General features: G+C 47.5%; 1 protein-coding gene across 1 annotated transcript in view; it reads left to right on the top strand.

Annotated features, from left to right (window-relative positions):
• The window catches only part of LOC115477107 (protein unc-79 homolog), a 165,375-nt gene extending 150,286 nt beyond the window's left edge, over positions 1 to 15,089 (top strand). Inside the window, 5 exon segments of the mRNA XM_030213721.1 lie at positions 5,738 to 5,905; positions 5,908 to 6,951; positions 8,601 to 8,708; positions 14,160 to 14,276; positions 15,061 to 15,089. Coding sequence (XP_030069581.1) covers positions 5,738 to 5,905; positions 5,908 to 6,951; positions 8,601 to 8,708; positions 14,160 to 14,276; positions 15,061 to 15,089 — 1,466 coding nt within the window.
• Positions 15,090 to 17,366: the final 2,277 nt, after the last annotated feature.

Raw genomic sequence — 17,366 nt, 5'->3', positions numbered from 1 at the left:
CAATATAGACGTTTTTCTTTTTCAATTATAAGCTGGATAGTAACATAGTAGATGATGGCAGAAAAAGACCTGCACGGTCCATCCAGTCTGCCCAACAAGATAAACTCATATGTGCTACTTTTGTGTATACCTTACCTTGATTTGTACCTGTCCTTTTCAGGGCACAGACCGTATAAGTCTGCCCAGCACTATCCCTGCCTCCCAACCACCGGCTCTGGCACAGACCGTATAAGTCTGCCCAGCACTATCCCCGACTCCCAACCACCAGCCCCGCCTCCCACCACCGGTTCTGGCACAGACTGTACTAATGGGAAAATTAACGCATGGGCATTATTGGCAAAATAGAACAATTGGCCAGTTCCTAGCAGCGCTAAAAGTGGCCTTAGAGTGCGCTGGGGATAGTTCAGACAATGTTTTAGCACTGCTTAGTAAAAGGGCCCCTATATATGTTCCTGTATTACCTATGGCCTTCATTATGGGTATCCTGAAAATCTGACTGGCTAGATGTGTCCTAACGACTGGGTTGAGAAACCCTTTTAACAAACTGTTTTCCTTAACTACAAGTTGAGGTGTAGCTCATGTGCTTACCTTAGTGCATCTGCAAAGCAGCTAGCGTGTGTGCTGGGTTGTTGTGTTGATTGGTAATGAATTGTTCTGATTGCCTCAGCATTATTTTTGCGCTTAAACTTGCAAAAGCTAAAGGATCTGTGCTGAAAGTATGGTTAGTGAATGAACACCTTCAGTGCAATAGACAGAAGGAGTTATATTTGCCGGCAAGTGAAAAAAACACATAACTGATGGGGTATACATACATATAAATAACATAGTAGATGACGGCAGAAAAAGACCTGCACGGTCCATCTAGTCTGCCCAACAATTTAAACTCATATGTGCTACTTTATGTGTATACCTGACCTTGATTTGTTTCTGCCATTTTCAGGGCACAGACCGTAGAAGTCTTGCCCAACACTAGCCCCGCCTCCCAACCACCAGCCCCGCCTCCCCCCACCGGCTCAATGTGCCACCATTACAATGTGTTATTTTACTGTTACCCACAATAATTAGTAACTAACCCCCCTGTCTACTAAGCCACAGTAGTGGCTGCTGCATGGCAGTGCTGACATAGTGAATGGACTGTGTCAGCATTAGTGCACGGCAGCTGCTAGCACAGACCAGGGGTAAGTCTCAATGCATAAAATGGAACCTGTGCAAAAATAGCACCAGTTAGTGATAAAATAACATATCTTAATGGTAACCCACGCGGATAACTTCCATCCTTAATGTGAAGATTTTCAGTCTCTAGTAACCAAAACTGATATTGTGATGTCATAATGCCTCATTCCACCAATGCCTAAGAGCCAACCTCATCAATGACATTACAATAGCTTGATTGTCCTATATCTGGCTCATTTTTGTTACATAGAGTCAGTGGCGTAGCTACGTGGGGCCTGAGGGGGCCTGGGCCCCCGTAGATTTCAGTGGGGACCCCCCTCCCGGCGAACCCGCCGCCGCGCTACGTTCTGTTTTGCTGGCGGGGGACCCCACTCCCCGCCAGCCGACGTCCTCTCCCGTAGAACGCAGCAGCATTGGCAGAGAAAAGTCTTCTTCCTTGCATGCTGACGTCCTGCACGTTGTACGTGCAGGACGTCAGCATGCAAGGAAGAAGACTTTGCCAGACAGTGCCGCTGCGTTCTACGGGAGAGGACGTCGGCTGGCGGGGAGTGGGGTCCCCCGCCAGCAAAACGGAAGGTAGGCGGCGGCGGGGGAGGGTTCGCGGCGGGAGGGGGTCGGCAGAGACGGGGGGGACAATGGCGGCGGGAGGGGCGGCGGCAGGGGGAGGGCTAAAATGTGCCCCCTCCCCGCGAGCTGTGGACCCCCCCCCACACAAGTCTGGCTACGCCCCTGCATAGAGTAGTGATTTTGTTCTGTACAGACATTTCTTTTTTTCTTTAGTTAAGGAGGAAAGTTACTTTTAACCCAGGTTATTAATAACTAGGTTTCATTGCATAAAATGGGACCTGTGCTAAAATAGCCCGAGTTGGTATTAAAATAACCCATCTTAACAATAGCCCACATTGATAACATTCCCTCTCAGCGTTAAGAGTTTCAGTCTCTGGTAGCCAGAGCTGATATTGTGATGTCATAATGCCTCATTCCACCAATGCCTAAGAGCCAACCTCATCAGTGATGTCATAATCGCTTGATTGTCCTATATTTGGCTCCCTTTTTTACCCATAGCACAGATTTGGATTTCTAGAGTCATTTTTTTTCTTTAATTAAGGGGGAAGTTATCAATGTGGGTTACCTTTGAGACGTGTTATTTTGCTGTTAACCCCAGTTATTAATAACTAGGAGGCGTATTTTCAAAGCACTTAGATTTACAAAGTTCAACAATAACCTATGGATGTTTTTAAGTCTAAGTGCTTTGAAAATGAATCCCTGAGTCTCATTGTATGAAATGGGACCTGTACTAAAATAGCGTGAGTTAGTGGTAAAATAACATGTCTGAACAGTAGCCCATGTTGAACTATGCCCCTTAAATTGCTGAATGAACTGATATTATCCACATAAAAATAGGCCAGATTAGGGGTGGGCATGGGGAATGCTGGGAATGATCTTTCTAGGGTCTATATTCACCACACTATCAATATATTCAGCACCTGTATACGGTGGATTTGGCACTGAATATACATATTAAGTGCTGTTATCTTAGTACAGCGACTGTGCTTGCTGAAAACTCACCCCCAGCGTACGGATGTGCACTCACTGTTGTGATGTTAAGCACACCATAGTACCGTGTTTCCCCGAATATAAGACACTGTCTTATATTAATTTTTGCGCCCAAAAAGGCGCTAGGTCTTGTTTTCAGGGGATGTCTTAGTATTTCGGGGAAACACGGTTGGCCCGCCCACCTTCCCTCCGTCGCTCCTGCAACTACCGGTAACCCCCCACCCGAGGTCGCCCCCCCCCCACCCACCAGAGATGGCGCTCCCACCCGAAGTCGCCGGGCCCCACCCCCCTCCGTCGCTCCGAAACTAACCTGAACTTAAGCCTCCTTTCACTTTCCTTCCAGTTCGCAGGAGCAGCAGGGCAGGCCTCTCCTTCCTTCCGTGCCCCACCCTCGCCTGACATTACGTTACGTCAGGCGAGGGCGGGACACGGAAGGAAGGAGTGGCCTGCCCTCCTGCTGCTGCTGCTTGCTGCGAACTGGAAGGAAAGTGAAAGGAGGCTTAAGTTCAGGTTAGTTTCGGAGCGACGGAGGGGGGTGGGGCCCGGCGACTTCGGGTGGGAGCGCCATCTCGGGAGGGGGGACCTCGGGTGGGGGTTAGTTTCGGAGCGACGGTGGGGGGGCCCGGCGATCTCGGGGGGGGGGCGACCCTACTTACCGGTAAAAGAAAAACTTTGCTAGACCTTACTTTCGGGGGCCTTATATTTTCCAAGGGCACCAAAAACCTCAGTAGGTCTTATTTTATGGGGATGCCCTATTTTTGGGGAAACACGGTAGGTTGGCCTCCACCAGCTACATGCTTTCTATTTCAGCCTAGTGAGGTCCTGTCCCCAGAGAAGAACACAGATTACTGGTTAGTGCTGGCAGTTGGTGATTTTTCTAGTTCCATTCTGTGTTAAATTCCTGCATTTGAAACAGAACTAGGCTGATCTGGAGTAGGTTTGGTGCCACAGACTCTATTTCATAGGCACTTGTTCACTGCTCTTCCTATTTTTTTTTTTGCTGTGTAAGTAAACAGCTTGTCATCATGTTAGGTTGGATTTTTTTTTTGTTCCATGGAAATAATTAGAATTTATTCAGGAAGATTTGCTGAGCGATAATCTACTGTACACCGCCTTGGGTGCAGGGCCGCCGAGAGACTGAACCGGGCCTGGGGCAGGGCCACTGCCGCTCCCCCAAGTATCTGATTGCTGCTTCCCCCCCCCCCCCCCCCCCGATCACTGCCGCTGCTGAAATACCTTGGCTGGCGGGCATCCCAGGTCCTGCCATCAGAAGATGTTTTCTTCCTCCAGCGCTGACTGCCTGCCCCTGCGGCTACTTTTCTCTCAGGGCATGCTTGGTTTCAAAACCAAGAGGAAAAGCAGCCACTCAGCAATGGGCAGAAGATCAGCGTTGGAGGAAGCTCTGGGTCTTCCCCAGACTCCAAGGGGGGGGGGGGGGCGCTGGAGTTTTCTCTCTCCTGCTCCTGTCGGGACACAATCACTCATGTCCCGTTAGGAGCAGGAGAGAGAGAGAGACCCCAGCACTGGGCCCCCCTTGGAGGCCTGGGCCCAGGGAATTTTGCCCCCCCCCCCCCCTCTTGGTGACCTTGCTTGGGTGAATATGTTTATAAAGGTGGTTAATTAATCCCAATTACAATATAAATAAATGATTTGGCCTTCTGTAATATCAATAGAAATCAAACAAAATAAAACATGGAAAAGAAAATAAGATGATACCTTTTTTATTGGACATAACTTAATACATTTCTTGATTAGCTTTCGAAGGTTGCCCTTCTTCGTCAGATCGGAAATAAGCAAATGTGCTAGCTGACAGTGTATATAAGTGAAAACATTCAAGCATTACTATGACAGTCTGACAGGGTGGGAGGATGGGGGGGGGTAGGAGGTATGCATGGGGACATCAAAGCATATCATTGATATTCTAACAGGATGGGTGTGGATAGGTGAGGGGTGGAGAGAAATACAGCTTTATGGTTTATGATGGGCTAGGAACCCCAGATCCTTGTTAAGTCCTTTCTGTTGGGTGTTAAAATATTCAATCATTCTGACTTCAAAGGTCTTACGTTCTTGTATGGTTTTAAAGTTACCTTTCAGGATTCTCACTGTGAAGTCACTGGTACAGTGTCCTGGTCCTGTAAAATGTTGACCAACAGGTGTGGGAACCCTACTGGCACCAGTATTGTTCATGTGATGTCTATGTAAATTGAATCTTGTCTTAAGCATCTGGCCTGTTTCTCCAATATAGCATCCTTCGTTACATTTTTTTTTACACTGAATGATATACCACATTGGAAGATGAGCAAGTGAAAGATCCCTTTATGTTGAATATCTTTCCTTTGTGGGTAACTGTGGGGTCCTGTGAAATATTTTGGCATAGTTTGCAACTGGATAAATTACAGGGAAGTGTGCCCTTCTGTTCCTTTTCAGTCTGTGATGGAAGTTTACTTCTGATTAGCTTGTGTTTTAAGTTGGGTGGCTGTCGGAAGGCCAGTACTGGTGGGATGGGAATATATCATTCAGTGATTCATCCTCCTGGTATCATCTTATTTTCTTTTCCATGTTTTATTTTGTTTGATTTCTATTGATAACCATAAGAGTGGACTAACACGGCTACCACACTCCTCTGCCTTCTGTAATAGAAATGGTGTTTTCAGTATACATTTGTTTAGGATTTGCAGATTGGTTGGTGGAACCAAGCGAAACATTGTCCCTGTTTTGACTGTCACTACTGGCCAAGATGCGTATAGAGTTGTTATCATAATCCTTTATGCTTCGGATGCAGTTAGTAAAAGGTTAGTGATCAGCTTAGTCAGAAGTACACAGAAACAGTTGAATAGGGTTACCCAGTTCAGCTTTAATGAAGTGATTTAGGAATGACCCTGACAGGCACAGTGGCTCTGAGATAGATAATTTCACTCAAAAGTATCATTGAGCTTACATGTCTGTTATGTACTGAGCATTGTTTTGAGTATATGGAAGCCAATGGTGTGTTTTCTCTTTTCATTAGGTGAAATAGAACTGGCCGAATATAGAGAAACGGGAGCACTGCAAGATAGCATCCTGCGCTGTGTAAGGGAAGAAAGCATACAGAAAAAGAAACTTCGTTCTCTAAAGCAAAAATCTCTTGACATTGGGAATGCCGACTCCCTGTTGTTCACTTTGGACGAACATCGTAGGAATCTTGCATAGACCGCTGCGAGTTAGGCCATCCCACTGCTTCTGTTTACAGCACTCACAGGCAAAATGACTGTGGCCGACCCAGGCAGAATTCCTCCACCAGAACTGAGACCACAGACATGGAGCAGAATGCCGTGCCCAGAGAAAGTCTTCCGGAAACCAGGAGACCTGTTATCCCTGAAGTCAGATTAAGCTGCATGGAAACGTTTGACGTGAAAGTTGACTCTCCCGTGAAGCCTCCCAGTCCTAGAGAAGACTTGGATCTTATAGACTTGTCCTCCGACTCAACATCAGGCCCTGAAAAACAGTCAATGCTTTCAACCTCAGACAGTGACTCCTTGGTCTTTGAACCCCTCCCTCCTCTGAGAATAGTAGAAAGTGATGATGAGGAATATCAAAGCTTGAACCAAATCAATGATGGGGTCTCTGGGAATACTGTTGTGTCTCCTTGCTTGACTCCAACCAGTGCCTCCATGCTCAGTCTGTGCATGACTCCGCTTGTGCAAGTCAGTGTTGAAGATTGTTCTAAAGACTCTGCTTTGAAGGATAGTAGCCATAATCCAGAGTTAGGAAAGGAACTACCTCGTGGCAGTCCCGAAGATCAAAAGGACTTGGAAGAGTTGGCCATGCCAGAAGATTTTCAAGACTTGTCCTGTGGGAGCCCTCTAACGCTGAAGCAAAAGAGAGACCAGTTTAGAAAATCTTCTGCCCTTCTTGAAATGTCTGTTGATGATGAGTTTACGAACACAGAGGAGGAAATGAAGCCTGATGAGCCCGTTCTCAGTTCCAGTGTGAAAACGGTACATATTAAGGCTCCGGAGGATTCTGAAAATCAAACAGAGAGCGAGAAGCCTGACGCCAGCACAGAGTCTGATACAGAGCAAACCGCAGAACAGAAGGAGGAAGCTGAGGAATCCGAATTTAAAATTCAGATAGTCCCCAGGCAGAGGAAGCAAAGGAAGATTGCTGTGAGCGCCATCCAGAGAGAGTACCTCGATATTACTTTTAACATTCTTGATAAACTGAGCGAGCAGAAAGACTCAGGTAAGCCCGGCACGAGAGATTAATGCCTGCCGACTCTGCTGCTCTTTATTCCTTCAATGCTTCAATACAACATTTATGTACTAGTTAGTGAGACAAGATTAATATGCTAAACTGGTTACAAGCGCACAGGTGCTTTGTATGGCAAATCAATGCAAGTTTCATCTTTTTACGATAGCTAGTTAATAAGATGTAATGTAATATTGTTTACTGTATACTGAACAGTTCCACTGTAAGTTATTACTAATTAATGTTTGCTAATCTTTTGATAACATACTGTTAAATGTAAACCACTTAGAACTTGTTGGTAAAGCGGATTATAAATGCCAAATTAAATTAAATATACCGCCCACCAAAATTAGAGGCCCTTTTACTAAGATGCACGAAGAAATGGGCTTAGTGTTTTTTTAACATGGGACTTTTCTGCGTGTTAAGTCCATTTCTAGCCCATCCCTAAAACAGGGCTTTCTTTTATTGCAGGTCCTGCACTAAATTTTTCAATTAGCATGTAGGACATGCAAAGAAATTAAGAGCACCTACCGCTTCCTGTTTCTGAGGCGCTAAGTGGTCCCATGTTAACTCAGCACTAGCCACTTAGTATGCACTCATGTAAACACACTAGGGTGGTCAACACTTCTCCGCCCGTGACACGCCCCTTCTACAAAACTATTTTTGAAAAACAGTAAACGCGCTCTTAGTGCATGCAAAATAGACAAAATACCGCTAAACAGTTGAACACATTTTGCGGCAGCCTGTTTTTCAAATGCTAAGAATGTGTTTGAGCTTAACTTCCTTTAGTAAAAGTGCCCCTTAATGAAATAACTCTAAAATCTCCAAGATACAAAGGGGTATTCATTTAACACAGTATTTCACCGGCTGGTCTTGGAGTACCCTCGGTTTTCAGGATCTCCACTTTGAAAATGCATGAGAGATTTGCACGCATCACCTCCACAGCATGTAAATCTACATCATGCATATTCATAGTGCTTATCCTGATAACTAGACTGGCTAGGGAGTAATCCAGGACCAGCTTAAACAACGCTGGTACTGCATAAAAGAGGAATTCTCTGGTCAGCAGATAAGGGTCGTATAGCCCATCCAGTCTGCCCATCCTCAGTAACCACTAACTCCTCCTTTTCCTGAGAGATCCCACATGTCTATCCCTCGCCTTCTTAAACTCTGACACAGTCATCGTACGGATCTCATTGAGCACACGTATGTTACTCTTGGGCATCTTAACCTAGTCCTCGGGACACACTACTACTACTACTTATCATTTCTATAGCGCTACAAGGCATACACAGCACTGCACACCATACACAAAACGACAGTCCCTGCTCAAAGAGCTTACAATCTAGATAAGACAGGTAGACAGACAGAACAATTGGATATCCTGAAAACCTGACTAGCTGGGTGTGTCCTGACGACTGGGTGTTTTCCTGATCAATAACAATCTCATTTCTCTGTTTTGTTTACTTCCAGGCTAGTCACTGTTTATTCACTTCTGGTCTTTTAGACTCTAGAGGACAAATATCTTCAGATATCCGTATATTTCAAATAGTAACTGCTGAACAAAGGGTTCTAATAAAGAGAAATTCAGATATTGTCTAATTGTCAAACAATATTGAAATACAAGCACCTTTGCTTTGCAGAACCAGCCTCCAAAGCACTTTCAGTTCTGGAAATGCCAAGAGAATCCGCCTCCGCTCCAACGTTAGATGCTGGGATACCAGAAACGAGTAGTCATTCTTCTCTATCGAGTAAGTTTCCCCTGATGCCAGGATATAAAATGTAATGATTACAGTTATTCTTGCATTGCCATAGGAACATCTGGTATCTGACCAAGGGGCCCTTTTAAAGAGCCCAACGTGGGCGTAGCCAGACCTTGAGGTGGGAGGGGGCCAGAGAACAAAGTGGGGGGACATATGTTGGTCTTCTGCCCTGCAGCCGCCCTCCCCCCCCCACCGCTGCCTCCCCCACCGCCGCCGCTGCCACCCTGCCACTCCCCACCCACTGCCACCGGTGTATCTCTCTTGGCTGGCGGAGGTCCCCAACCCTCACTAGCTGAAGCACCGCTGCTGCACATACCTTGGCTGGCAGGGGTCCCCAACCCCTGCCAGCTGAAGCCTTCGTCCAGCGCTGGTCTCCGTCGTCGCCACATTTCCTGCCCTGCTGTCCCCCTCGGGTCCAGCACGCTCATTTTAATATTCTCCCCCACCACGGGCTCTGGCCCCTTCCCACCTCGAGGTCTGGCTATGCCCCTGGTTCAAAGATGAATTTTAGCTGAGAGGGTTAGAGTTGGGAGACAGAGAGCTCTTTGAGATTGTCAGTAGGAGATTTTGTTTCATGACTTGTCTGGGAATATGTTTGAGATGGTAGATTCCTGGACCCCTCATGCAGGCCGGTAGGGCCGAAACACGAGTTGTGTTGGGTCTCCTTTGTTTTTATTGAAGACTCATGTTAATAAAGATCTTTTCTGGACACCATCTGCGAGAGGTTCTGCTTTTTCCCTCTACTGTTTGATGCCTGGTCTAAAATTAATGCGCACCAGGCAATTACGCCTAAGCGTATTCTAAATACCACGTGTAGATTTACACGTGGTATTTAGAATAAGCTTTGGCATAGTTCATGTGACTAAATTTACGCATGTCCATTTACACCAATGAAAAGCTGATGCAAATCCCTGCACGTGGATTTACGCGCGCTGGCCCATATTTCATATCAACACGTGTAGATTTTGGATCACCCACAAAATGCCCATTTCCACTCCCCTAAGCACGCCCCTTTTTGCCTGCGCATGGTAGAATTTAGGCGCAGTACATTAGAGAATACGCTTAGCAATGTAATTTTTTGCCAATTAGTGCTCATTATTGCTTGTTAAGAGCTGTTAACAATGCTTAATAGCTTGTTAAAAAATTAATCTACGTGCATAGTTATAGAATACGCCTAGAATTATACATGCTATAGAATCAGGGAGTAAGCCCATTTGTAACACGACAGTACATTAAGGATTTTCCTTTTTTTTTCATGTCCTTTGCTAATTTTTCTATTAACATGCGGAACTTGCAAAAAAATAACACGGGAGTATGCACTGCTTCCTATTTCGGAGGTGGTACGTGCTCCCACATTATGTGCAATTAGAACACGCCAGGGGCGTAGCCAGACTTCAGCGGGAGGGGGGGTCCAGAGCCCGAGGTGAGGGGGCACATTTTAGCCCCCCCCCGGTGCCCGCCGACCCCCTCCCCACCATTGTCGACCCCCTGCTGCCGCTGCCGCCCCACCAACAACTTTGACGCTCCTGCCGACGACCTTCTCGAACCCCCTCCTGCCGCCGACCCTCTCGACCCCCCTCCCGCTGCCAACCCTCCCCCGCTGCCATCGTCATCGTCGCCATGGGCTACCTTTGCTGGTGGGGGACCCCAATCCCCGCCAGCCGAGGTCCTCTTCTTCCCATGGAGGCTTCGTTCTGTTTCTGACGTCTTGCACGTTGTACGTGCAGGACGTCAGACTCACAGAAATCTTGGCTTCATGTAGGACGTCAGAAACAGAATGAAGCCTTCGCGGGAAGAAGAGGACCTCGGCTGGCGGGGATTGGGATCCCCCCCTGCAAAGGTAGCCCACGGCGATGACGGTGGCGGCGGGGAGGGTTGGCGGCGGGAGGGGGGGTCGAGATGGTCGTTGGCAGGAGGGGGGGTTGAGAGGGTTGTCGGCAGGGGGGTCCAGGGCCAAACCTACGGGGGCCCAGGCCCCCGTGGCCCCACGTAGCTACGCCACTGGAACTCGCCTATAGGCAAATTACTGCAAATCACTTTAATACGTTTTGCAGTAAGTCCTTTTCCTGTAGTAAGTGTGCATTAGCACTTAACGTAGTTTAGTAACAGGGTCTCCAAAGTTTCTTGCATCGTAATCTGAGAAGCGCATTCTTGCCTTCTCTTCCAATAGAAAGAAAGGCCCTAGAGCTTGTCTCAACGGGCCCAGTTAAATGCGGGCTGGGCCCGTTTGGGAAGGCTCTGGGCAGGAGGTTGGAGTGCGTGGTGAGGAGGGGGGGTCAGTGTTCTCGACCGGCGGGCTCAGGGGCTGGAATGATTGGTTGGCTTAAAAGAGGCCAGCCAGCCCTTGAGCCCGATTCTAGCAGCTGATTGGAGAAGAGGTTGCCGGGGGCAGGGCAGTTGGGAGGGAATAAAGTCTGGGCTTCCTCTGAGGCTCAGGGCATTTCCTGATTCTCGGAGGCGGCTTTGCCCTCCCTCCCGCCCTCACATTTAATTTGAAGGGGCGAGGCTTCCTTTGTTGTGTTGTAGAATTTTGTTTTTTTAGGTGAATGGCATTGGAGTTGTCGCAGCGGCAAAAACCCGAGCTACAGGAGCAATGGCTCATGAGGATGAGCCAGGTCATTAAAGGCGGGTCAGGTGACCCGGAATAAATGTGTGGAGGTCCACACAGGCCAGGGCTCTTGCTGTTAGGGCGGAGCTGGGAAGAGGAAGAGTTGCGGTGACAACAGGAAGTGGAAGTTGCTGCTTTGCTATCATGGCAAGCAGCAGGGGGGGCAGCTGTTGATGTTATGCTTTGACTACTATAGCTCGGGGGGTGGGGCTATCCTTTACTGATGTTAATTGAAAGTTTAAATGTTAATAAATCAAGCTGCGGCCTATGGTTATCCCACAGTTGTGTGCAGAAGGGTTATTGATTGATGAGGTATGGGGGGGAAGCAAAGTAACTGGGAGGGGGGGGACATGCCTGGTAGAACGGGTCCCTGCTCCAAGGGTTAATTGCTGAGGAATGGAAAACTTTGCAGGAATTTCGAGCAGAAAAACAGTTCCCAAAGAAAGAAATGCTGAATTCTATGGCTCAGAGTTAGAGCATTTTTCATCCTGTCAACACTGAGAAACTAAGTAGGGTATTGTGTTCATTTGCAGTCTAGTGAACAGTCTGAGCGAAATACCCTTTAATCAGCTAATGGAAGCCTGGAGGAAAGTTCATTGAGATAAAATCCCCAGACTTGACAGGCAGGATGCCCTTCTAGACTCAGAATTCTCATTGTCTGCCTCCTGGAATAAAATTGCAGACCCCTTATCAGAGAAAGCTGTTCTAGATAACCCGATAAGGAGGCTGTTCGACATCCTTACCGGTAGGAAAGATAAAGAAAAGCTGCCTTCTTTCAAGTGTATTGTGAGAGGCAGTGCGTTTTTTCTAGCAAAATAGGTGCCGGTACTCAAATGCTAGGCCACCCTTCAGGAGTGGGGTGATCACTGAGGGATCCACCCCATAATAGCCAGGCCCCCTGCAACCAGTCATAGAATCTATGACAAGACAGAATTGGTGTGTAGAGCCTGAGCTCCATCATTAAAACTTGGTGTCCATAGGTCAATTTTAGCAGACAATGGAAAAGGTGCCGGTACTCAGTACCCCCAAGTACCCCCTCAAAAAAAGCCCTGGTGAGAGGTAACTGCTGGATGGAACCAGAATTGTTGAGTTCCCAGCAGTGGCGTAGCTATGTGGGGCCATGGGGGCCTGGGCCCCCCCAAATTTCATCCAGGCCCCTGGTTTTGCTGGCAGGAGTCCCAACCCCCGCCAGCTGAAGCCTTGTTTAGCGCCGGTCTCTGGTGCTGCCATGTTGCTTGCCATGCTTCCTCTTCCTCCTCACGTCCTGCACGCTTCTTTAAGCGAAACTTAAATCAAGCACGCATGCGAGGGAAGGGGAAACAGGACATGCAGCGCAGTGGCGAATATCGCTGCAGGAAAGCTTCTGCTGCCGGGGCTTGGGGACTCCCACCAGCCAAGCACACTTTGGGGGCCTGAATCCAAATGGGGGGGCCCAGGCCCCCTGTGGCTGCGTCACTGTGTTTGTTGTCCTAACTACTTTTCGTCTGATGGCAAACTCTGAATATCTTCAAGAACTGATGCAAGAATGTCAAATGTATGGAAACTGTTCAGTCTTAAGGCCAGAGAAGGAGGCACCAGGCAAAATCTGCGCCCAGCGCTATTCTAGAAAGATCTCTCCAGGATGAGTGATCCTTACAGAATAGTTCTTAGTGCAGATTCTCACGCTCAACTTTGGGCTTGAGGACTTAGACCAACTGAAACCTGGTGTAAATCCTGAAGGACAAGTTGGGCGTGCATTCCCCACATTCTATAATTTTGCCCCCAAACAGTCAGGACGCCTCTAACCCACCCATGCCCCTTTCATCACCATGCCCCCTTTTGGGATATGTGCTGTGAAAGTTGGGCATCTATTGTTATAGAATAGGAGCCAGGGAGATGCACGCACAAACCCTAATTGGTTCCAACTAACAGCAATAACTTGTCATTATTTTTTTTAGATTTTGCTCACACCTTTTTCAGCAGTAGCTCAAGGTGAGTTACATTCAGCTACACTGGATATTTCTCTGTCCTAGGAGGGCTCACAATCTAAGTTTGTACCTGAGGCAATGGAGGGTTAAGTGACTTGCCCAAGATCACAAGGAGCAGTAGTGGGATTTGAACCGGCCACCTCTGGATTACAAGACCGGTGCTCTAACCACTAGACCACTCCTCCACTCCAATTGGTGCCCAATTATTGAGTGCTAATAGCTTGTTAACCAATTAAATTGCACAAGCATCTCTGTGTCATGCCCAAATTTGGGCGACCTCAGTGGCGTACCAAGGGCGGGGCAGTGGGGGTTGTCTGGCCCGGTGCACGCTGCAGGAGGGGTGCAGGGAGCAGCCGCATGGCTGTCAGCTCCGCTGGTTCCCTTCTTCCTCTGCTGTTACTTCCTATTCGGGCAGAGGGAGCAGGAAACCAGCAGAGCCGACAGCCGCGTGGCTGCTCCCAGCCCCCAGCAGGTAAGATGAATGCACTGGGGGGGGGGGGGGGGGCTTGGAGGTGATGCACTGGGGGGGATCCACCCCGGGTAGCAGCCGACCAAGAAACACCACTGGCCAACCTTTATAGAATCCAGGGGATGCATCTTTTAAATTTCTGGTATTCCTTTTTCTTGCTTTAATAATACTTTTTAAATTAATTAAATTATTATCAAACTTATATCCCGCCTATCTAGTCAATCTAAGTGGGCTGCAACAAACACTTATAAAATCACACAACAAGATACACAACATAAAACACCAAATGCAGAAATACCAAATATACAGCAAAAGCCAGTCTATAACGATATTAAAGTCCATAATCAATGAAGGCTTCGTGAAACAATATGTCTTTACTTTATTTGTGTTTAAAGCTCAGTACAAGCAGATGAAACGGGGTTCGTTGAGTGCTCTGACCATGAGCCAGCTCATGAAGAGACAGCTGGAACATCAGTCTAGTGCACCCCACAACATCAACACCTGGGATGCAGGTAAGTCATCGTGGAATGAGACATTTCCTAGAGCAATCCAAGGGTTCTGAGCTACAGGAAAAAGGAAGCAGAGACATTAACATGGGATGTGAGACTTGTTCCCCCCTCACCCAACAATAGGACACCAAAACAACCTTTTCAAAACATTTCCCTAACCCTAACCCCTAACCCTAACCCTGTCCTTTTCTACCTACCTATCACTTTTGTTGTTCTGTTATAGTTAACTTTTATTTTCTTTATCAATATCTTGTAATCCCTATTACTATGTAAGCTGCATTGAACCTGCTTTGAGTGGGAAAGCGCGGGGGTAGAAATGTAATATAATAATAATAATATTTATTGGATTTAACATGGCCGAGTTAACATGGGCTACCTGCCATCTGCAGCAAGGTGACCGCAGTAAGCCTTTCAAATACCTCTTCTCCTTGCCCCGACATACAGCAAGGTCAAGTTAACCGAACCCCCAAGCCTAGACCTCTAGGGTTAACTTGATGCCAAAGGCCTACCATTCACCGCCGGGTGAAAGGTAAGGCCTCCTTCAAGAACCTCCTTGAAGGGCATAAGCTTGGGTACCCTCCCCCCCCCCCCCCCCCCCCCCTGCAACAAACTGCTTACAAACCCCCTTTTATGGGGAAGGGCAGGGTGGGTTTTTCTTTCTTCTGCACGAGCAGGAAGACTTCTTCCACCTCCACGACTCCCCGACTCTGCTTCCTTCGCTCTTCACCTCTTTAGGCACAAGCCAACCCTGATTATTATTATTTAGATTTGCTCACACCTTTTTCAGATTACACTGGCTTCACATCAGTGCCGTAGCGAGGGTGGCTGACACCTGGGGCGGTTCGCCGCTGTGCACCCCCTCGGCGCACGCACGCACCCCCCGGAGCGCATTGTTACCAAAGAGGGCGGGCGGGAGGGCCGCTCCGCCCGGAGTGCACGTCGCTGGGAGCTGCGTCGGCTCCGCTGGTTCCCTGCTCTCTCTGCCCCGGAACAGGAAGTAACCTGTTCCGGGGCAGAGAAAGCAGTGACCCAGCGGAGCCGAAACCTCCCCAGTGGTGTACACCTGGGGTGGACCGCCCCACTGCCCCCCCCTTCCTACACCACTGCTTCACATCAAAGCGAGAATCACCTTCAAATTATGTACCTTTAGCTTTCAAATCCTAAATGGAACAGCTCCAGACTATATATGGTACCATTAATAAACTTACCTCAAAGAAAGGCTAAATATGAGGCAAGAAACTACCTCAGACTACACCTCCCAAATGGCAAAAAGTGATCTACAAAACTGTCCACTCTGCAGACTTCACTTACTTAGGAACCAAATGGTGGAACTCCTTACCACCCAAAATAAGAAATATACAGGAATATACTAGATTCCGCAAAATCCTCAAATCGTTCCTATTCAAACAAACCTTCACAAAGAACAAACATATTACCTGAATTGGTTATTATTCTATTTACCATTAACTTCATGTACAATTTCTCATTCATAATAGAGTTTCCAAATGTTAAACATCCATAGTTATCCCAGTATGTTTATGATACTATATTGTAAAATTGGATTCTTACAACAAATTACTTTCTTATGCATTATTCTTTGTTATGTATCCTATACATACAATGTGTAAGCCACATTGAACTGAAACTTGTTTGGGATAATGTGGGATATAAATGTCACAAATAAATAAATAAAAATATGTGAGTTTCTACCAACTCACATTAGTATTCTATAGGAATATGTGTGCACAGAGGTTATATAATACAGGTTTGCTGAACTGTTTACTGGAGGGGCCCAGTTATAGAAATGCCCCCCCCCCCAATTGGCTTACTAATGACAGGAGTTTAAAAAGCGTACATAATCCAGTTAGGCAGACCCTCCTGTACACACGCAAACACATATACCAGAATCTAGGTGGCCCTTTTCCTGTGTGTTAGGCTCCAACGTACGCCCTAATGCAGCAGAAACGGCCTAAAGGATTTACCGCTGTGTTAGTTTTGCCATGTGTGTGCGCCAACCGCTTGCAAAATTTTTTATTGTATTTTTTGGAAGGGCGGGTCAGGGGTGGAGAGTGGGCATCTACATTATCGAGCAGCCCTTGCCACCTACAAAATAGGTGGAAGTGCTCCCAAGGTAATTTTTAAAAATGGCCGCCTGCTAATGGCCAGTAATGGAAAAAAAATCGAAAATTGGGGTTTTTACGGCTGCAGTAATAACGTCCTTCTATGGGAAAGGCCCATGTAATGCCGTGCTAAGAATATATAGATACTAGTGGAACGTGCCTGTTTCCTCAACAATGAAACGGGCCCTAGGAAGGCTGTCATGTAAGCTTTTTTTTTCTCTCTCCCCTGCCCTCCCCTCCATGTCCAGTGATTCTGCCCTCCCCTCCATGTCCAGCGATTCTCCTCTTCCCTGCCCTCCCATCCGTGTCCCACGATTCTCTCCTCTACTGTCCTCCCATCCCATCCATGTCCATCAATTCTCCTCTGCTCTGCCTTGCCCTCCCTCCCCTTCCCTTCCTCCTCCCTCCCCTCTATGTGCCGCGATTCTCTCCTCCCCTCGATTTGTACCTGAACGTTCTCTGGCTGGCTGGCGCTGGCTTCCATTCCATTCATAACATCTCCTGACGTCAGCTAGCCTCCAGCGTTCCATTCCCTCTCACTGTTCCGCCCTCTGACGTCATTACGTCTTGACGCGAGGGCAGGACAGTGAGGGGGAATGGAACGCTGGAAGCTGGCTGACGTCAGGAGATGTTACGAACCCAGGCAGCCAGACATGGAACGTTGGAGGTGCAAATTATTATATCGGATTTGGAAAACTCTCTGTCGGGATCACCCGGAATCTCGATATATTTTTTTTTCCTTTGATAATGTTTTCTGCTTTCATTAAACCAAAGTGCAGAACAGGGGGAATCCTTTCTGTTCATGCAGTCGTTGCAAGTGCTTATCCATTTGTGTTAACGCGTTTCGAAAGGTGACAGCTTCGTACACAAACAGAGCTGAGGCTCCGTGTTTTCATCCGGAGTATTTTATTTGACCCCTGATGTAGGCGCTTGCATGCGTCGAAACACGGCCCGTGCCGGGTCCTTATTTTTT

The sequence above is a fragment of the Microcaecilia unicolor genome, chromosome 9 (assembly GCF_901765095.1).
Source record: "Microcaecilia unicolor chromosome 9, aMicUni1.1, whole genome shotgun sequence".
NCBI lineage: Eukaryota > Metazoa > Chordata > Amphibia > Gymnophiona > Siphonopidae > Microcaecilia > Microcaecilia unicolor.
This window is presented reverse-complemented; position numbering and strand designations above follow the sequence as displayed.